At 32.0% G+C, this 22,781-nt stretch overlaps 2 protein-coding genes across 3 annotated transcripts; both read left to right on the top strand.

The window, feature by feature from the left end:
- Positions 1-2,550: 2,550 nt before the first annotated feature.
- LOC111715406 (uncharacterized) lies at positions 2,551-10,149 on the top strand. Of its 2 annotated transcripts, XM_023490718.1 has the most exons (7): positions 2,564-2,620; positions 4,724-4,822; positions 5,422-5,508; positions 5,960-6,020; positions 7,235-7,301; positions 8,059-8,130; positions 9,949-10,149. In XM_023490718.1, exons 3-7 carry the CDS (start codon positions 5,442-5,444, stop codon positions 10,057-10,059), a joined length of 378 nt encoding a protein of 125 aa, XP_023346486.1. In that variant the 5' UTR covers positions 2,564-2,620; positions 4,724-4,822; positions 5,422-5,441; the 3' UTR covers positions 10,060-10,149. The 2 variants fall into 2 exon arrangements, with proteins under 2 accessions (XP_023346485.1, XP_023346486.1); XM_023490717.1 differs by lacking the exon at positions 4,724-4,822 and having other exon boundaries at positions 2,551-2,620.
- Positions 10,150-13,261: 3,112 nt separating this feature from the next.
- LOC111715404 (uncharacterized) lies at positions 13,262-22,006 on the top strand. Its single transcript, XM_023490714.1, has 3 exons — positions 13,262-13,972; positions 16,442-16,480; positions 21,917-22,006. Exons 1-3 carry the CDS (start codon positions 13,598-13,600, stop codon positions 22,004-22,006), a joined length of 504 nt encoding a protein of 167 aa, XP_023346482.1. The 5' UTR covers positions 13,262-13,597.
- The last annotated feature ends 775 nt before the right edge of the window (positions 22,007-22,781 follow it).

Genomic DNA, 22,781 nt, shown 5'->3' with positions numbered 1-22,781 from the left:
TAACGTTCCCATTAAAAGTTACACAAAAATCTGCTAAAATTTCAGCCCATAGTTACATTATACAGGGTGTCCCAATAAACATGGGAATTCAGTGACAAATTCGGTATCGTATTTGTTATAAATTAGCATTGTAATACCTGATTTCAAAAGCCATAATAGTATTATGTTTGCAAGAGTTTATTTAATGAAAAGCGGTAAAGGACTCCAATTATGTGTCTTTATAATGTCTCCGCAAGAAGAATAGTGAAGATGGACTATATTTAAAAGTTTACTATAGTTCGTATACAACAATTTTTTGTTTTACTAAGTACAACCGTATGCAGTCAAAACATAAACAAACAAATTGTAACCTTAGCAGACAAAAATCTTTCTCAGTAGGTATCACTACACTAAATCTAAGAATTATTTAAAAAGACGATATCGAATTCGTTTATAGTTTATGTAGTGAGTTATGTCAGCAATATCAGGAAGATGAAGATATGAATACTTCATAAACATAACCAAATATTCCAAGTTTAGAAACTGTTTAGTAAACAATTTGCAATTAGCTAATTAATTTAGATAAATAGATTGGATAAGTATTAAGTAGTCTAGCAATGCACAAGTCTTGGAGAAAACATTTGTAAAAAAAGTTTTTATCGACGCCCCCCCCCCTCTTTTTGAGTGGAGGTTGGAAAAAAGTTTATCTATAAATTCAATGACCCCCCCTTCCTAACTTATTCAGTGTTATATCATCATTCTGTATAAAAAAATTCTAGATAGGCGCAATCGGAAAAATTCCATTTCTTTTTTATTTGTTGTTGCTCGTTTATTTTTTGTATTATCGTTACTTTTTTAATTGAATAGTTGTATTACAGGAGAATGCAGTGTATTGCAGGTATTTTCAAATAAAGAAAAGAAAAGCAAATGAAAAATTCCTTTTTTCGGCTTCCATTTTTAATTCATTTACTAATAAATTTAAATTCAAAGAAATAAAAAATGAAAGGATTTCATTGGGAAAATGTAACAGGTATTAAATTACATGTGCAAGTGCATTAAAATCGAGCTATGACGTTATAAAATTACTTAACAATTATGTGTAAAACTGGTAAAAAAAAGTATTTGTTCACAATTTATGAATATTGAATAATCCTAAATATAATCTCTAAATTTGTTGATTTTTTTTATTAAACCTTGATTTTAGCTGATTTTAGCATTGCCCGGGAAATTTCCAAAAGTACTTAATTTTTTTCCCTAGTTCAACTTAATGGCTTTTTGAAAAAAAACGTAGCCAAATTGGTCCAACCGTTTGACCAACTATAGAAAAGGCTTATAGATTTATGCATGCATATAAATGGATTAAGATTACGCTATACACGGTTTATTCAAAGAAAGGGGAGGAGGGGGCGGGAGGGTGTTCTTGTAAGTATATATGTAGTAAACACCTACTCCATAACAAGTTTTCTAAACGTATCTATCCAGGTACAATCCATCCGCTATTAAATTCTACAAGGACTGAATCCCAGGCTCTAAATGCCACACAGGGACACAAGCGTAGCTAACAATAAGCTATCTATATTGATCCCAAATGATGGGGACGATACAATGCTCTAAATGCCACACAGGGACACATGCTTAGCTATACAGCAAGCTATATAATATATGGATCCAAAATGATGGGGGACAATTCAGTGCTCTAAATGCTACAAAGGGACACAAGCCTAGCTATAGAACAAGCTATATTTAGATCCCAAATGAACAGGAACGATCCTATCTATTTATAGAAACAGGGTTTTAGGTTTACTGTACCGCAGTGCAGTAAACAGTACGGAGTTACTCTATAAACTAATCTTTTTAATATCTTATGTCACAAGGTAACATGAATTGACGCAATTACAATTCCTACGTCGCTATCTATATCACATGATCATGATCATACATATTTACCGCACAGTTTTCAATTGAAACTGCGTTTCAATGAATAATATCATTATGTATAAGTACATATCATAAATTGTTAATAATGTACAACGTCCTGCAGTTTTACAGAATATCATGTTTACACGATATTTGCTACATATACACACTTTGCAAGGGGAGGGGGGCATTTGGACTGGAAAGGTAAAACCTCCAATCTCCGAGGGGGGGGGGGGATTTTTAGTCTCTTATCATTAAATAAAGAAAAGATTCGGCCATCTCTTCAACAAATTCATGTATTCGCCGATATTAACTTTAAGTAATGAATTAGGAAAATCCCCCCCCCCCACCTCACCTCTAAACTCCTTTGTAAACGCCCCTGTTAGTTATCTTCAAGCAACAAGTTTTATAATGTTACAAGAAAGGAAAATCAAAGTTACAAAACTTTTAAACATTATTCACGAAACCTCGAAAATTAGAAAAATTCACAAAACCTCAACATATAAAGTTATCACACAACCTCGAAACAAAATAATATTCACGAAACCTCGACAAAATTTCCTTCATTTTAGAATAAAATAACGTCTGACAATGACATGATAATTGAAAATTAACAAAATATGAAACAAATAGAAGAATGTAAACATTTAATTCTTTTTATTCATTCAGGAAAAATGTAGGTTTTTGATTATACAGCAGACAAGAGATACTTTAAAGGATTAAGGTAAAACAATTGTTGGCATATTTAAAGACACTAGACTGTTTTTATAAGTAATATTATTATTAATTTCTGTACACTGTAAATATGATGTATGTACACAATACATGGTATTATCATTTTTACTCTCAACTCTCAGTAAGATTATAGAATCAAAAGAAATTTAAGATCGACCGATGTAATTTTAAATGATAATCCCTCTTCCCTGCAAAAGGATTTAGATAAACTGAGCTGAAAACTTAAAAATTGTATACCTTTTATTCCGATAACTCAATCTGAATATCAAATGTGGACACTTTAAACTTCCTTTTTAATCCACTTTTTGTCTTTCTTTTTCTCTCCCTGCCAGTGGCGTAGATAAGGGGGGTTATTGGGGTTATTTACCCCCACCCCCTAGAATCCTGGGGGTAAATACCCCCCCCCTAGAATCCTGGGGTTAAACCCCCCCCCTAGAATCTTGGAGGTCATTACCCCTGAACATATATTCAGGCCCTGAATAGCAGGGGTTACTCCACTTTCTGCCTCTACAAGTTAAAGTTTCCTTGACCACTTCCCTTCAAAAAAAAAAAAAAATACATTCCCTATTGATTAATCTGTACTTGTGTAAACACGTCTATTTTCATGATAGTAAAAATTTTTGCGGCATTTTGCAGATGCCTAAACAGTAAACTCCGGTTACATCAGTTCACTCACACACAACTTGTTAAAAATCAATCAAACATGAAGACATTCTTAACAAGTTTTTAATCACCAAGCTGCGCCGACTTTTTAATGGAGGAGAGAGTTGTTACTTTGTTTTTGTTTTTAAAAAAAGGTTGATTTTAAAATTGAATATCTTTTAAAGGAATTGAGAATTTGTCTCAAAATATGATTTTCTAATCTCTATATCTTTGTAATCAAATGCCGTAAACCTTAGATATTTCAAACTATGAATTCTGTTAGATGAAAAAATCAAAGTCTGAAATATCAAAGGTTTCGACCAACAGGTGGAAAAAATGTAGGTATTAGAAAATCAGAGTTTGATACAAAGACTCAGTTCCTTTGCACGAAAACAAGTGCACATTTTCTAAATGATTCTAAATTCTAAAGTAATAGTCAATGGCATTAAAATTAGATGTTTTTTTAATAGAAAAAAGGGTATGGACAATAAAAGAAACATTTTTACTTCTAAATAATGTCATTTTAACATTAGATTTCGTTAAGATCTTAACATACTATTACTTCATACATTGACGACAAGAAAATTTGACAATGAGTAATGATAACATTTTTTCAAAGTTTTGCAGAGTAGCTTTTCTAAAGATTTAAAAAAGTAACATCTTTTTCTCTTTAAAATAAAATAAATTCAGTTTTTTTACAGATCTTTGTAGTTAATGTAAAATGAATGACTATAATGAAAGATATAAAACAAGGTGAAAGCTGAAAGGTGTATGTAATGAAGCCTTTATTAGATTAAGTTTGTAAATCCAAGAAATGAGTGGAAAATGCAAATCAACCCAATTAAAACCAATAATTTGATTTACATCATGATATTTTGCTAGGGGGGGGGGGGGTAAAAAAATTTCGCCGCAAAATTCAAAATGTTTACCCCCCCTGCAGAATCCTTATCTACGCCCCTGCAGGCTTCCGGCAGCCATGAGCCACCACTGTTTCCCCTTCCGTAACACCACATTTGACTCTTCCGGGCAAAACTACTTTTTTAAATGGTATATTTAGGGCCTTTAAAAAATCCAGCCGCGTCTCGCAAAAAAGCACAACTCAAACCATTTTTTCAACTCTACTTAAGATTAATATTTTGTGTGTTGAATTCTTAAACTGTTTTACAACGAAAGTTATGACTGAGTATTGCAACTTGAAATATCACAAAGTAGGTTAATGGGTGATTTTAAGATGGTTTTAGTATAATGAGTCAGTAATTAAATAATCATTAGATTTTGAGATATTTCAAGATGCAATACTCTTGAGTTCAAGATTTGAAAAGTGTGAAAGTTCTGAGTTCTATAAGGGGGGCACTGCCCCTTCCTCCCCATTGTTACGCGCTTGAGTAAAGTCTGACCGCGTGAACCAATTGTTGCACCGGCTAGTCCCGTTAATTGTCTTCTTTATTAGTCCAATGTCCGTGCGGTGAAGTACAAACTGGGACCGGAAAGGTTGACCCAGATCGGATCGGATTCAAATGTACGGCTGCCTGTGACTGAAAAGTCGGAGGTCATGAAAATCAAGTATTTTTAATCTGCAAATTATTCAAACCAGTTTTAAAGTTTTGATCATAATTAATTCAGTTGTTGAAACTCAGAGCAGTTGTTGAATCAGTAAAAACTTTGTGTTTATGTTTAATGAGACGCATAAATATATTTAAACTCAAAAACGTTGCTGAAACTAAAGAAAGCGCATCTGAAAATTTTCTGCAGGTGTGATAAAGATTTTGATAAATATAGCCTTCCCTTATAATTCAAGATATTTTTTTTGGTCTCTTGAAGTTTTACAATATGGCGAACCTTACCCCATTTAGTTGGTGGCCAGTGGATCATAAATCACTCTGCGTAAAGTTTCAAATTGAAAATATTGACTTTTCAAACCCCTCTCCAGTGAAAATGAAATCCCTCCAGTGGTCTCCAGTAGAATCGAAATCTTAATTCGAACTTCTTTGAGTCCACTTCTTTCCATGTCCTTACGCAAGTATATGGTTCAATGGCTACAAGCAAAACTGACGAAGTTGATCTAGTGGCGCGATCCTTTGTATTCACTATTACAGACATAATTTTCAGAGCACTTTTATGGATATTTTGATAATATAATTCTTTTAGATTTTAGTTCAAGTCGAAGTATGGAAGTGAGTGCAGAAAAAGAAGAAAATGAAGATGAAGATAAAAATGAAAGTAAAAGAAAAAAAGGTAAAAAATAACAATTTCATAATTTGAAACAAAAAAATTTAAAAAACTAGGCTTATATTTAAATTGTGAACATGTTCTTTTTGTTTACATTTTAAAACAAAGAAGAACAAATTTCGCGGATTTTAAAAAAAAAATTCGCGGATTTTCAAAAATTTTAATTTTTTTACAAAATTGAAAACCTTTAAAACACATTTTTTTATCATTCGTAAACCGTCACGTGATGTCCCACAAAAAATTTGGGCCCGATCGGTTCAGCCGTTTTGACTTTATTGGATACAAACAAACAAACACCCAGACACCAAAGCCAAATTTATATATAGAAGATGCATCAATGTCAGTGAGCACAAATATTGTTCCTTAAAATTATTTTTTTTGATAGCAGTTAAATTTTTTACAGCGTACTTACAATTGAGTAATTTTTTATTTATTTACGAATATAAATCTATTCTAGAAAATATAGACATGGGGATTCAGGCTGGAGCACCTTCTTTAAAAATGGTCAGATTTCATAGGTATTGTTAAAACCTTAGGTTTAACTAAATGATACATGGTGGGGGTTGAAAAATGTTTATTGGTAAAAACTTGTTACGGAATATATAGGAGCGTTTTTACTGTGTAGTCAGTTTCTGTGGGGGGATTTAGGGAGCTTCTCAACTGCTGGAATTGATGAGTCTTCAGAACAGGGAGCAGTCTCGAGCAGAACCGTAGAATGCTGCTTCTGTAGGGAACTGCTTTAAGCTGTGGGTGTAGATGAACCTTTAGAGCTGTCTGGAGCAGAACTGTAGAATGCTGCTTCTGTAGGGAACTGCTTTAAGCTGTGGGTGTAGATGAACCTTTAGAGCTGTCTGGAGCAGAACCGTAGAAGGCTGCTTCTGAAGGGAGCTGCTAGAAGCTGCAGGTGTAGACGAACTTTCTAGTTCAGGACTTGGTCCGAAAATGATACCTCTATTCTGATTTTAGAATATCAATAAAATCCCCTTTTGATGGTACAGAGTTGGTTTAGAACTCCTGAGTTGCTCGAAGATTAGCTACAACTGATAATATCATCTTTCCAAGATTTCAACGTTAGGTTTAAGGCGTAACCTTAACCTTGAGTCTATACTTAAAAATACACAGCGCTCACAGGATGTTCACAAAAAATACAAACATATAAATACATTTTAACTATTCATAAAAGCACAAATATCAATTCTTAAAGAATCTGTTACATTCGTTTGTGAATTTTACAAAAAAGGAGTTTTAGTTTATGTAAACACCCAGCAGAGTTCCCATATACAGAAATAATTGATTCCAACCATGATCTGACATTCTTTGTTAAAAATATGCACTTTGAACTCCGTTACAGTATGCACTATGTACATTGTACATAGATGGTCAGATTGTACAGCTGTATGTTCAGTAATGTTATTAATTCGTCTATCTTTGCAACCTGATGGTGTACACTTTTCATATTTCAACGTTAGATTATTTGATCAAACAGAATCCATAGTTTGAAAAATTAAAGTTCTACGATATTTGTATCGCAAAGATTGGAAATAAAAACCTGATTTTGTGGCAACAGCTAAATCCTTTGAACATGAAAGTAATTTCCTTCTCTATTTCTGGGATTTCCAAAATGTTATAATTGCCTTTTTTGTATACAATATACAATACAAATACATGTATATACATTAAATATACATATATTATTGTAAAGTACAAATAAATCTAAATGCAATATATCTAGAGAATCTGGAGAATCTTTATCTTCCCCATCAAGATCATCTAGACGAAAATATTCTCATTCATCACAGGTATTCAAGCATTCATCACAGATATCCATTCGCTCATTACATGTATTCATGCATTCATTACAGCTATTCAAGCAATCATCACAGATATTCATCCTCTCATTACGTGTATTCATGCATTCATTACATTTATTTAAGCATTCATCACAGATATTCATTCATTCATTACATGTACTCATGCTGCATGCATTCATTGCAGGTATTCATCCTTTCATCACAGGTATTCATTTAATTATCACAGATATTCATTTATTACTCACAGGTATTCATCCTTTCATCCCATCTAGGTATTTATTAATTAATCATAGGAATCTATTCATTCATTAAAGTACCGGGTACCAGGGTCGTTTTACGACAACTTACTAAGTAAGGAACTTTGGATGAAAACTACCCTGGTACCTTAGGAACACATTTTACCATTCTTATATAGGAATGATAAATGTTTTAATGTAGTTTTCATTCGTCAGTACAGAAATATAACATGGAAGATTGGCTCAACTTTCTATTAAAGAGAGAAATCGTTAAACGAATTAGCTAAACTGCCTTTTTAAATCAAACATCCTTACGAGGCATTTGACTTTTGGGACTAGGAATTTTTTAACACCATTTCAGAATTAAACGTACGGATTACTCTATCTTTGATGAACATACAAAGGTTTAAAGGGTACCATTGCGAATGGAAGGTTGATTACCTTTATGTCACCCATACAGCCCCTTTAAACATGTGAAAATATTTTGATTAATGGAATATTATGTTTAGAAATATCAAAGTTTACTATCTGCCCTTCCTCCCTCCAACATTGATTCAGAAAACTCCTCTACAGAAAGTCTGGTAAGCATACTGATTAAAGGGACCATTAGACGTAACATAATGATTAAAGGGACCATTAGACGTAACATAATGATTAAAGGGATCATTAGACGTAACATAATGATTAAAGGAATCATTAGACGTAACATAATGATTACCATTAGACGTAACATAATGATTAAAGGGACCATTAGACGTAACATAATGATTAAAAAAAGCACCATCAAGCGTAACATAATGATTAAAGACAACATCAGACGTAACATAATGATTAAAGGGACAATCAGACGTAACATAATGACTAAAGGGATCATCAAACGTAACTTTATGATTAAAGGGACCATCAGACGTAACATAATGATTAAAGGGACCATTAGACTTAACATAATGATTAAAGGTACCATCAGACGTAACTTTATGATTAAAGGGACCATTAGACCAACTTAATGATTAAAGGGACCATCAGACGTAACATAATGACTAAAGGGATCATCTAACGTTACTTTATTATTAAAGGAATCATCAGACGTAACTTTATGATTAAAGGAATCATCAGACGTAACTTTATGATTAAAGGGACCATCAGACGTAACATAATGATTAAAGGGACCATCAGACATAACTTTATGATTAAAGGGACCATTAGACTAACTTTATGATTAAAGGGACCATTAGACGTAACTTAATGATTAAAGGAACCATCAGACCTAACATTATGATTAAAGGGGCCATCAGACGTAACTTTTTGATTAAAGGGACCATCAGACGTAACATAATGATTAATGGAACCATTAGACGTAACATAATGACTAAAGGAATCATCAAACGTAACTTTATGATTAAAGGGATTATATTACGTAACTTTATGATTAAAGGGATCATTAGACGTAACTTTAATCGACTTTTTATTTATGGAATTGCGTGTACAATTCACAACGGTACCTAACAGAAAATAATGGAATATCTTGTCAGGATTTAACACTTTTTCAAGATTAAAACAAGACAATATCTTCGACATTTTCAATCAGATAAAGGGTAAAGGGTACCATTGTGAATTGGGGATACCCTTCCCAAAATGGAGGGTCAATTGAAATTATAACGACAGTTCTTATAATGTGATTTATTTTTAAAAATTTGTACATGTTTCCATTTTTATTGTTTATGATCTTTTCATTTGTTAATCCGTATGTGTTGGCTGGCCCCCCCCCCAAAAAAAAAAGACAGCTGAACCAATCGAGTCAACATTTCTTGCGACACCTGACATATTACCCCGTTTGTGGCCTTTGTAAAAAATGTAAAGATAAATGATATTTTTTATTTTGTGGTTTTCTGGGGGATTTTCAAATACTTTTTAATATCCTGTTGTATATCAAGTTGCATATTTAAATATCATTTTCTCTATGTCATTTTTGGCGATTTTTTATTTTCACCATTGCAAAAAAAGAAAATATATATACTTCCTCTGATCGATTCTTTAAACTTAGATTTCAGGCAACATGATTATTTTCAAAAATAAAATTGCGGATTTTCTAAATTTAATTTAAATTTAAATTACAAATAAGTCTGTAGACCGGGATACAAAATTGTGCAAACGGAGATTATCTTTAATCAAACCAAATTTACTAACTCCAGTTGGAGAAAATAAAATTGTCATTTTTAGGTCAACAAGCCTAAAGTTGTGCCCATTAAATCAGAAATTGTACCCAAGTAATAATTTTGCGGAAAATCCGCGGAAATTCCCCGAAATCCTTCCCACGTAGATTTATTTTAAAATTGGCCTCAATCTTGAAAATCAGATTAAAAGGGGTCAGTTCAGTAGACATATATATATATATATAGGTAGTAGGCTGGGTAGTTGGTTTTATTCTACTAGTTTGTATACTTCTAATCATTTTAACCCTAAACCTCTCTCCGGTTTCAGTGGAATCTCCAGGTATCAATATTTTATAGAATTTTCAAGCTACTTTTTTAAATGAACTTTGCAATTAATACTTTTAAGTAATTCCTAAGTCTTTTTCTTAGACTTTTTAAAAATCTAATATTTTGATTGTTTAAAATGAATTTTGATGTAGAATATATTCTAGGAAGTAATTCCATTCATGTAATTATTTAATGTTTGACTCGCTTTTAACTAATTATTATGTGTCTTGATGTTGGTTAGTTTGGGAAGTTTATAAAAGTTTTCTTATCTCTTTAGTGTCCTCTATATATAGTCGTATAAAGTTCTACAGTCATTATATTTGCATACAACTCTAATCCTTTAATAATGTTCAAACTGTGAAAAAAATATCTTAAAAAACAGGGCGTTAGTCTAGAGATGGGTCCATTCGTTTTTTTTTATTTTCTTTGTTCGTTCGTAAATGACCTATATTTCATTCTTTTTTAAATCTTTAACAAATTAGTTCGTTCATTCTCAAAATTATTGTTCATTTTCCATCTATTTTGTTCGTTTTCTCACTTAACTGTTGATTAGTAAAATCGTTTGTTCGACAAAAATATCATTTTTCAGGAGTCTGTTAAAAAAATCGTTGTTTTAAAAATTGTGTTTGAAAAAAATCGTTAATTTTTCAAAATCTTTTGGGAAATTCTTTCTTTCAGTAAAAAATTATAGTTTTTCAAGATCGTTCCAACGATTCTTGTTCCCGTTCAGTAAAAAAAGCGATTGTTTTTTATCTATCCAAACATTCCAACTCGTTTGTTCATTGTTCATGAAAACTTTTCTTTGTTCTTAAAAATTTCCTTCATTCCCACAAACATGTCCATCAAATTCCATTAAAAAATCAAATCAAAGATTTCAAGAAACTTTTATAGATTATGATCAATTGTCTTCATGGTTAGCAGGACATTAATGGAATGAAATCCACGGTTTATTATTATTTCAAAGCATGATACATGACCAACATTATATTTTTCATATATAAATAATTGAGTTATTTAATATTATTATTATTAATATTATTATAAAACCTAATTGAATTGTACACAGTCATATATCTGGAAAATGTCAATATAATATTTAGTGCCGAGAGCTAGAGATGAACAATTAATAACATCTTAATTTACAAAAATTAGAATCACATCTGAAAACTCAAATATATTTTTAAAATCCCAGAAATATATAACACTAAAGGAATTGAGCTTTAGCCACAAACCAACATTTTTTAATCCTAAAATTGCAACCTGTAGGTGTTAGATAATTTGATGTAAAAGAATTCATACTCTGAAATATTTAGTATTTTAAGGTGGCAAAGATATAACAATTTGAAATTCAGAGTTTGTAACAAAGACTCAATTCCTTTATCAAACAAAATAAAAATAGACTTTCTAATTAAAAAAGAATATAAAGTATAATATATCTATTAAAATGAATTTAATTCCATTTAGTTCAGCGAACTGATTTACAAGAAACACATGTTTTTCTTGGATGAAAATCTGAAGTCGTTTTATGTGCAAAGAAACAATATACAATTTCCTAAATTAATGATTTGTTATAATCTTTCTTTCTTTGCAACCTTATGGTGTAATACTTTTGTTAAAGAAATTAAGTCGTAGCCACAAACTCTAATTTTCTAAACCCCTTATCTTGATCTTTAATATTTGAAACTTAGATATTTTGATCTAGCATAATTCAAAGTTTGAAATATGAAAGGTCAACGACATTGGCATGGCGAAGATATTGTAATTAGAAAATCAGGGTTTAGATCAAAGACTCTATTCCTTTGAAACGACAACAAAATGACCTAACACATTTCATTGTTTGAAATAAAAAGGTGGTATCATGATCTCAAAAGTAATAATTATTTACTTTACAGGGAAGTTAAAAACATTTTACTTTTCCAAATATTTTATTTTGAAATATAAAATTTTACCGTCTTTCGAGATGGAAATGCGCGATATGTTTACGAAAACTTCGCAGAACTGGTGGTTATTTTACATTATTCTTCAAAGGGACGTCATATCATGTAACGATCAAAAGGCGATAAACTAATAAATTAGAGACGAGTTAACAGTTCCTGTAACAAGCAGAGGCCGAATTTAAAGAATTTAAGTCGCGGCTTAAATCCGCCAAAACCCGGTTTAAATTGAGCGCCGGCTTAAATCTTGAAACATTTGATACAATTTTAAGTGAAAACAACCATAATTAAGCCGCGGCTTAAATTTAAACCGCGGCTCAAATTCTTTAAATTCGGCCTCAGACCTAGTAAATTAAAAGATTATTCATTTAATTGTTATCAAAAATTCACAGCTTTGGTTTATATTGTCAAAACTTTATTCTTTATAACTGACACCGAATGTTTGTTAATATAGTGTTTATATGCTAATTATGTAGGTTGAGGGGTGGTTGTTAGGGGGCGGGGGGAATATGGGGATTAGGGAATAAGCGTATTTAAAAAATATTATTAAAATAGACTTATTACACTATCTATAGGTTCTAAGAGATTACTTTTTATCAATGCTGATTTGGACTGAAAAGTTTTTTAGATTTTAGAAATTTTTTTTTTCTATTTCGTTTTAAAATTCCCTTATTTTAGGGGGTAAGCATACAAATTAGCCTAAAGTAGAGTATAGTACGCAGCTCAGTTAATAAATCCTTTTGTAGCGACAGTTTATTTTGAACCTTTAGTAGAGTTAGTTTATTATAAACCTTTAGTGAAGTTAGTTTATTTTGAACCTTTAGTGGAGTTAGTTTATTATAAACCTTTAGTACAGTTACTTATTATAAACCTTTTGTAGAGATAGTTTATTATAAACCTTTAGCACAGTTGGTTTATAATAAACCTTTAGTAGAGTTAGTTTATAATAAACCTTTCCTAAAGTTAGTTTATTTTAAACCTTTTGCAATTTTAGTTAACTTTAGCAAAGTTGGTTTATTATAAACCTGTTTTAGAGTTAGTTTATAATAAATCTTTAGTAGAGTTAGTTTATTATAAACCTTTAGTACAGTTACTTATTATAAACCTTTTGTAGAGATAGTTTATTATAAACCTTTAGCACAGGTGGTTTATAATAAACCTTTAGTAAAGTTTGTTATTCAAAAACATTTATTATAATGAGTTTATTACAATCATTTATTAGAATTAGTTTATCAAAAAATCTTTATTAAAATTAGTTTATCAAAAAATCTTTATTAAAATTAGTTTATTATGAAGATAGATTGTAAAGCTCGGTTCTACATAAAGTTTGTTTCATCCATGAGAACATTGTATTTGTATCCAATGTAGATTTGTTAAAATTTAATTTCAAAGTTAAATCTAAATTCTAGATGGCAAGGGTCGATACTTTTTTAATATTAAAGTTTTGGCTGATTTGTTTCCTTCAAAATGAATCAAATAGGGTTAAAATAAATTATTGTAAAACTTCTTTCCTTTAAATCAGAAATTATAAACATGTTGTTTTAGATACCAATAATATATATGAGAGTTTCTCAAATAAAAAAGTGAATTTAATCTCTGTATTCTGTCTAATTGTATCTTCTCTATATATCCAAATGCATTCTCTCGAGCTATCCGCCCTGAGACGAAACCAAACCTCTCCCATTCCTAATCTTATCCCGGAGCACAAACCATCCCACAGTTATAACAGGCACTCGGAGCAAACCAGAGATGGAAGACTCAGGGAGCAACCAGGGGTAAGACGGATTACTGAAAAACCCGGAGTGGGACGGAGTCTTGAGTATCCTACTAAGCCTAGAAGCAGGACTATTGAGAGATATCCTGCCGGGACCTGGTTCAAGGAGGAGAGGGAGGCAGAGGGACATGATAGAGACAAGGAGGGTGATGAAGGGGGGAGAAGAAGGATAAATGAAGGAGAGGGGGGAGCTAGACGAAATCGGTTTCAAGAAGATCACGGTAAATCTACTAGGGTGAGTGAAAGTTAAAAATATTAAATCTATTTTTTAAGGATTCAATGTAAAAATACCTAAAAGAACCTTTACAGAATAATCGTAGGTTGGTGTCTGGTGAGTCTAAAAATAGCAAAAAATAAATTTTTAAAAATGTATTTTTGAAAGATGTTGTATCATGTTTAATCAAATATGACTAGACATTATTGTATTAACATTTATTAGCAGCATACGCTGAAACATTCGCAATTAATTTCAATCTCTAATAAGTTTATATTAACTTTAAAACCTGGCCTCACATTTTTGTCTCATTCATCCGGCCATGTTGTATATTAAGTTTAGTATAATATCTGTTTAGATGTCGCCTTATAAGTTATGTAACACCTTGACCGATTTGCTTAAAATTTTGATTGGAAAACTCAGTATATAGTAAATGCCGTACGCTTAAAAGTTCATCCCCCAAGCTGTATCAGTCCAGGCACAACCATTACACTATCCAATTCAACTAGGACACAATCCACCTGACTCTAAATGTCACACAGGGACACAAGCGCAGCTTTTCAGTCTAGCTACCACTCAGGCTCTAAATGCCACACAAGGACACAAGTATAGTCTCCTTATCTAGCTCTTCTCTAACTCTTAAATGCCACACAAGGACACAAGCATAGGTTACTTATCCAGACCTTCTCTAACTCTAAATGCCACACAAGGACACAAGTATAGTCTCCTTATCCAGCTCTTCTCCAACTCTTAAATACCACACAAGGACACAAGCATAGGTTACTTATCCAGCCCTTCTCTAACTCTAAATGCCACACAAGGACAAAAGCATAGGCTACTTCTCCAGCCCTTCTCTAATTCTAAATGCTACACAAGCATAGACTACTTATCCAGCCCTTCTCAAACTCTAAATGCCACACAAGGACAAAAGCATGAGGCTACTATCAAGCCCTTCTCTAACTCTAAATGCCACACAATAACTCAAGCATAGGCTACTTATCCAGCCCTTCTCTAACTCTAAATGCCACAGAATTACTCAAGCATAGGCTACTTATCTAGCCCTTCTCTAACTCTAAATGCCACACAAGGACAAAAGCATAGGCTACTTATCCAGCCCTTCTCTAACTTTAAATGCCACACAAGGACACAAGCATAGGCTACTTATCCAGACCTTCTCTAACTCTAAATGCCACACAAGGACACAAGTATAGTCTCCTTATCCAGCTCTTCTCCAACTCTTAAATGCCACACAAGGACACAAGCATAGGCTACTTATCCAGCCATTTTCTTACTCTAAATATGATTATCTATATCTACCGCTTATGTCATAATTTACAGAAACTTTTCATTTTTTAATAATTTTTTTTGCACTTAATTTTTTAATTTTGAATTCCAAAAAATATAATAAAACTATTGAAAATAAATATGAAATGAAACAAGAATAAGGGGCTTATATAAAACAGTTTTTAGTTCCAATCTATGCATTTTGTAATTCAAATATTTAAACAATTCCTTTCAACTTTGATTGTTTGCTAGTTGTCTGCAGAGTAATTGAAAAATGTAGAATAGAAAACGTTCAAATTCATTTTGAGAGTCGGAAATTTTTGAAATTTTGGGCAAGATTTGAAATTTTCATCGACGACCCTAGATTTTTATCGGACCTAAGCTTTTAATCAAACACCCCTAAATGATCTGTTGAAAGCCAATTGTAAAAATAAACTAAGGGTTCTTAATGTTGAAAAAGATCGGCTCTGCAGTGACAATCTTGGTGTATACAACGAATTATGGGGATTTCAAGGAAAATTCCTCCGGGGGTGTCTCCAATGAAAAGTATGGAAACTCATATGAAAGTTATGAGCTCCCAATACAAATCTGGTTGTTTCCATATGAAAAGCTTAAACGAAAATCTTGGAATAAAAAACTGGGGATTTTCCATCGGATGTCAGAGGGTCTCCAATGGTACTCTGAAAATGATAATTTCTTTCAGATTCAAAATTGGAATTGTTGTTAAAAGCGAGAAAAGATTGGCAACTTAACTTTAAAAGTTATTTTCAACTTGTTACAACGTTTCTCTAAACCTTTATCAAGGCTAGTTTGGGAACCTGGCTTTTGCCTGGATCTAAACTTTCTCAATAAAAGTAAGCACAACCATTTTAGAAGTTTTAAACCAACTTGAAAACATTTCCGGGATTTTACTAAGTTCCAAGATCAAAATTTGAGTAAAATTGGTCAATTGAGAACACAGTGTTAACCAGGGTACTTATAGTTAATCCCACCGTTTAACCGCGCTTGGTCGTAAATTATTTTTCTCTTTAAAAATCTCAAAACCAAGCTAAGAACCCGAGTTTCCAAATCAAAATTTGAGTCAAATCGGTCAATGCATTCCTGAGTTATGATTGGACATATACAAACAAACAGAGATTACAACTTTATATATATATATAGATATATCTACATAGAATACCGGTTCTTATATTTCCTTTAATCTAGGTCACTGATCCAAGTGAAAATGAGAAATTAAACGCCAAGGTAAATATATTTCTTAATCAAAAGATTATTATTTAAAAATCTGTAAAGGAACAAGAAACAACTGTAGACATGGTCGATAAACAACGGTACCATTTAAACCGATATCTTCGCGCGTAACATTGAGAAACATAATTTCTCTTATTATCCAAAAATTCTGTCAATTTCCTTCTATGTCTCTTCTGCTGAAACCCATGCGACCTGCCACAATATTTAAAAATAATAAATGTTCAATAAGGAAAGCAAGCAAATCTCCATACCCGGATGCATATTTTCAGATAACCATACTTCTTACTTTTCGACACATGTCTTAATAAACCCGAATAAACATTGAACATACCTTCAAGTGTATTTAGTTCATGCTTTATAGAACAGTGATTTGCAGTCATCACATTAACATAAAAAAAACGATTCATTTCATGTACTGTCCCGTTTTTCATTTAATGTACTGTCCCGTTTTTCATTTAATGCACTGTCCCGTTTTTCATTTAATGTACTGTCCCGATTTTCATTTGATGTATGTCCCGATTTTCATTTCATGTACTGTCCCGATTTTCATTTGATGTATGTCCCGATTTTCATTTGATGTTCTGTCCCGTTTTTCATTTAATGCACCGTCCCGTTTTTCATTTAGTGCACTTTCCCTAGGGTTTCTGTTTTTCCGGAAAAAATTTCCATTTTGGAAATGGAATGATCCGGAAATTTGTTACGTAAACCGGAATTCCGGGATAATTCCGGATCAAAGGGAAACCGGAATGTTCATGGAATTTACGTTACGTAAACCTGAAATTTTTCCGGTTTACGGAATGGAAATCGTAAAATTTCCAGTTTCCATTTTGTAAACCGTAAAATTTCCAGTTTCCATTTCGTAAACCTGAAATTTTAACACAATATTAGACACCAAAAGCAATGTTAAAACATTAAAAGTTAAAACTAATTAGTTGACCTACAATAAATACACATTTAGTTCTACAATTATATATTCACAAATATTTCACTATAGTTCATATTGACTCTTTTACAGTTACAGTTTTCATTTTCCCCACATGTTTTTGACAAATTAGTTTTTTTTATTTTTCAAGAGGGTCATCGGATAGGCTTATGCCCCCCCCCCTTCCCCTCCGTATTTGATCAGAATGGGATGAAATGAATCATATAAATAAGAGTTTATAAAAACTAGGCTTTAAACTGGTGAATTAAAATAATAATAAATTTCGAGTTTTTTTCCCTCATAAATTTTTAACTAGTTTTAAACTTTCCCTTGGGCCATGTGAGTTGCCTCACAAATGTTGGGCTCGGTCGGTTCAGCTGTTTGGACGTTTATTGGATACTAACGGACAAACAAACAGACGAGCAAAGTATATAAATAGAGTGATGAACCAGAAAACTCTGGAATAGGAGGACGACTTTTAGACTTACATTATGACTCTAAATAGTTAAATGAACATGAGACACGGCAATTACGTAGTATATACTATACTGTATACAGACCAATTTAAAAGTGATTTTATCTATTTGCTTTGCAACAACATCAACTAGACTCAAGGATTGCTATACATGTCGTCTTCATATCCTTTCCACAGTTTTCTGTAGATGAAATTATTTTGAGACATGGCAGTCAGGATTTATATTATTTCATGATAATTCACAGTTATAGTATTACTTTAAATACAGCTACACCAGGCGCACATTCTATTATTCTGTAGATAGTATTACTTACTGGTTTTATCTTTTACATAAGTCTAAGATGTCTTCAACGTTTTCCGGAACCATTTTCCGGAAAATTCCGGAACAATTGTTCCGTAAACCGGAATTTTCCGGAACACTATTCCGTAACGTTCCGTAATTCCAGAACAACGTCCCGGAAATTACCGGTTTACGGAAAAAATCGTTCCGGAATTCCGGATTTCCGGAACCTTTTCCATAATGGAAATGGAAAAAATTTCCGGATCATTTCCGTACGTTAACCGCAACCCGGAATTCCGGCGGAAACCCTAACCCGTTTTTCATTTATTGCACTGTCCCGTTTTTTCATTTAATGCACTGTCCCGTCTTTCATTAAATACACTGTCCCGTTTTTCACTTAATTTACTGTCCCGTTTTTCATTTAATGTACTGTCTCGTTTTTCATTTGATGTTCTGTCCCGTTTTTCATTTAATTCACTGTCCCGTTTTTCATTCAATGCACTGTCCCGTTTTTCATTTAATGCACAGTCCCGTTTTAATTTGATGTACTGTCCCGTTTTTCATTTAATTTACTGTCAGGCTTTTCATTTTATGTACTGTCCTGATTTTTATTTAATGCACTGCCCCGTTTTTCATTTGATGTACTGTTCCAATTTTCTTTTAATGTACTGTTCCGCTTTTCATTTTATGTACCGTCCCGTTTTTCATTTAATGCACAGTCCCATTTTAAATTTGATGTACTGTCCTGTTTAGCCATTTTTTAGTCTGTATGCCTACTGTACAACTTGTACAACTTACTGTATCTGCACTCCGCTACTTCAAAGTAAATTAAATGAAGCTTGATTGCTTTTAATTGGTCTGCGGACTTGAGACTTAACTTTCCTTGTTTTAAAGTTTCAGGGACTTCATTAAATACAATTTAGTATTTCAATAAGAACAACTTAACAAGGCACATTTATGCTTTTTTAAATACGTTTATTTCATCAATTACAGCAATAAAACACACATAATAAAATTCAGTCTCATCCTTTGTGGGTAACCATTTATATACTTAGCCAAAAGTTTGTTAAAAAATAGTTTTTTAGACAAAGATAGATATTTTTTAAGTGATATGTTTTGTATAAGAAAGGAATTCAGTTTTTGCTGCACACTGAAATATTAGAATCCTTATATCTGTGCAACCTTATCGTGTAAACATATAATATTTCAAACTTAGACTAATAATTTTAAATATCTCTGATCTACGAAATTGTGTTGCTAATAATGAAATTATAGAAAATAAGTTTATTATTGCTTCAATGAAAATTACTGGGACCATATCTACCTGAGTTCAAGTTTCTTCTAATTTTTTAATATTTCCGATTCACAACAGTACCCTCCGCCTTTTTCACTTCAACATTAAGAACGTTATTGTCTTTAGTTAAACATTAAGGACGTTATTGTTTTTCAGTTAAACATTAAGGACGTTATTGTTTTAACATTAAGGACGTTATTGTTTTTCAGTTAAACATTAAGGACGTTATTGTTTTTCAGTTAAAAATTAAGAACGTTATTGTTTTTCAGTTAAACATTAAGGACGTTATTGTTTTTCAGTTAAACATTAAGGACGTTATTGTTTTTCAGTTAAAAATTAAGAACGTTATTGTTTTTCAGTTAAACATTAAGAACGTTATTCTTTTTCTGTTAAACATTAAGAACGTTATTGTTTTTCTGTTTGTAAAAGATATAATATGATCTCAGTTTCTTGCATAACTCTGTGGCATAAATTCGCAAGTCCTTGTACAGAAACCCGCATTTGAAATTGGCAATTTACTAAATTTTACGTTTAACCCTAAACAGGCTTTTGGCGCCCCCCCCCCCTTTAGTTTTTGTTGTAGAATCTTCCAAAAATTCCAAATTTCCAGAATTCAAGTATGAGTTTGGGAAATAAATTATTTTTCAAAAAATGTACATCCCTGAGACCTAAAACGGCAAGGGCTTAGTTTTATTTTTGGCTATCACTCTCATTTTTGACACTGTCAAGGTCTGAATATATAATTATTATTATTATTATTAGCAAGGGCTTAGTTTTATTTTGTCCTAACACTCTCATTTTTGACACTGTCACCGTAAAATTTTGTGACTTTTAATGAAAAAAAGTCCGGTCTGTGAAAAAAAAAACTAAAATAGCTCATAACTTTTTTGTGACTAAAGCTGCAGATCTAAAAACTATATGTTTGAAAAGCCCTTGAAAAATGCATGAAGAGACATGTGTCACAGTTTGAGATTTGTTTAAAACAAAAAAATATTTTTTTTTCATTTTTTTACCCTTTTAAAGGCATTTTTTTTCAACCCTCCATATTAAAGTTATCAGTCTAATTTTTTTCTTCTATGATCTAGCCTTGAAACATTGAGCTATGATCATGCATTTTAACCCTATACCTATTCTCTAAGGCCTTTTTGTAGGGGGGGGCGCTAAACGCCCCCCCTCCTCAGGTTATGCATAAATTTAGACCCCCCAGCCTTTATAAGGTTAATCATTTATTGGAAAAAGATAATATTTATAACGAAATTATGATAAAATGTTGAAATTCATTGAAAATCATATATTTGTAGAATATCCCCAGAATTATTCTTAATTTGATGCAAGCAATGCATATTTGGTCCATTTATCAGTAGGGGAGAAAGTTTGAAAATACAGGGTGACCCACTAAACGTGAGTAGAGCCAAGGGAAGAAAGTTTGAAAATACAGGGTGACCCACTAAACGTGAGTAGAGCCAAGGGAAGAAAGTTTGAAAATACAGGGTGACCCACTAAACATGAGTAGAGCCAAGGGAAGAAAGTTTGAAGATACAGGGTGACCCTCTAAACATGAGTAGAGCCAAGGGGAGAAAGTTTGATGATACAGGGTGACCCACTAAACATGAGTAGAGCCAAGGGGAGAAAAATTGAAAGTACAGGGTGACCCACTAAACATGAGTAGAGCCAAGGGAAGACAGTTTGAAGATACAGGGTGACCCACTAAACATTACGTTAATATAAAGACGACCATTGGCAATGACTATGCATTTGTTTACAAAAAGCTGGTGGTGTTCAGTTTCATTAAATCCTGCAATATAAAACCTTAAATGTATACAGGTCCATGTTAAAACCAACTCTAAATAAAGAAATGTTTCATTAAATCCTGCAATATATAAAACCTTAAATTTATGCAGGTCCATGTTAAAACCAACTCTAAATAAAGAAATATTATTTACTTTCAGAAAAATTAGAATAAAAAATGAGTCTTTTTCAAAAACTTAAATATTTGAATCTCTATATCTCTGCAACCTAAATGTGTAACGCTTAATATTAAAAAAACTTAGATTATTTGGTCAAACAGAATACAAAATATTAACATGTTCCAAATTTAGATTTTATGGGCTTTTAAAATATATAAATTTCAGCTCTGCAGCTTAACTAATAAAAAAGTTATGAACCATTTCTTATTTTTTTTAAACACCGACCCGCCGTTTGACTGTCCTCCAACCTACCCTATGCATAAAAAAATGGAAAATTCGTTCACAACTATTAAGTTTAAACTGTTAAGAAGTTTTAGTGTTCTAATATTAGCGGTTTTAAGATATCTAGAAAAAAAAAAACCCACAATCGTGATAGGGTTATTAATATTCTGGCCAGTATAGCATAAGGTTACTGTTGTACTGTACTGTTTTTAATAATATTCTAGGAGGGAAGGTTACTGTTGTACTGTACTGTTTTTAATAATATTCTAGGAGGGAAGGTTACTGTTGGTAGTTGATAAGTCTGGCAGAAAGCAAATAATGTCAGCAGAACCAGTTGAAGCTCCTATTTTTCCAAGGTAATAAATTGCAATGTAAAAATCGTCTTTGTGTTATTACTTTAATTTAATATTGTCAATTTTCACTTATCTACAAAATACATTTCTAGAACTGATGGTTCGAGCAACCTTATAATTGTAAAAGGTTGAACTTCTAACATTGCATATAAAGTTTCTGGCCATATTTAACTTAGATTTAGGGTTCCGATTGAATGATTGGAAAACTGAACCAATATCGGGGAATTCTTTCCAATTTCAAACTAATTAATTTATCTCAATAATATATGAAAAGAACATCCTAAAATGTAAATTAGAATGAACACTTTGTTTTTGTTTTAGCTCAACATTGTATACATATTTTTAAAAAAATGTTATTTCAAATTATTGGGCGATTTTAAAACTTTCATCATGCGGGATCATTTTTCAATTTTTAGATTAATTTTGACTAAAACTTTAATTGTATTTACGTTAATAAAGTTATGGCGCCCATGTCTTTTTTTTTCTCGATGAAAAACTCATTAAAAAAAAAGATTACAAAGAAATGCTTTGACACAAACTCAAATTTTCTAATCCATATATCTCTTCAACCTAATGGTGTAAACCTTAGCTTATTTGATCAATAGAATTCATAGCCTATAATTTCTAAGGTCTACGGCATTGTGTTGGAAAAATATATGAATTAGAGAATCAGAGTTTGTGGCAAAAAATCAATTCCTTTGGTGATATTTTTCTTTCTTATATATATTTTTTTGCCTTCGAGAAATCCAATTATTCATTTCCCAGCTTGATAATAAGCTTAC

The sequence above is a fragment of the Eurytemora carolleeae genome, unplaced genomic scaffold, assembly GCF_000591075.1.
Source record: "Eurytemora carolleeae unplaced genomic scaffold, Eaff_2.0 scaffold1777, whole genome shotgun sequence".
NCBI lineage: Eukaryota > Metazoa > Arthropoda > Copepoda > Calanoida > Temoridae > Eurytemora > Eurytemora carolleeae.
The sequence above is the reverse complement of the archived record's forward strand: the minus strand, read 5'-3'. Positions and strand labels throughout refer to the sequence as shown.

Coding starts and splice junctions, on each gene's coding strand:
- LOC111715406 (XM_023490717.1), top strand. CDS start 5,442: ATGGAAGTGAGTGCAGAAAAAGAAGAAAATGAAGATGAAGATAAAAAT. Junction 6,021..7,234: donor AAAATGGTCAGATTTCATAG/GTATTGTTAAAA, acceptor CAATATATCTAG/AGAATCTGGAGAATCTTTAT. Junction 7,302..8,058: donor AATATTCTCATTCATCACAG/GTATTCAAGCAT, acceptor TATTATGTTTAG/AAATATCAAAGTTTACTATC.
- LOC111715404 (XM_023490714.1), top strand. CDS start 13,598: ATGCATTCTCTCGAGCTATCCGCCCTGAGACGAAACCAAACCTCTCCC. Junction 13,973..16,441: donor ATCACGGTAAATCTACTAGG/GTGAGTGAAAGT, acceptor CCTTTAATCTAG/GTCACTGATCCAAGTGAAAA. Junction 16,481..21,916: donor ATGAGAAATTAAACGCCAAG/GTAAATATATTT, acceptor ATAATATTCTAG/GAGGGAAGGTTACTGTTGGT.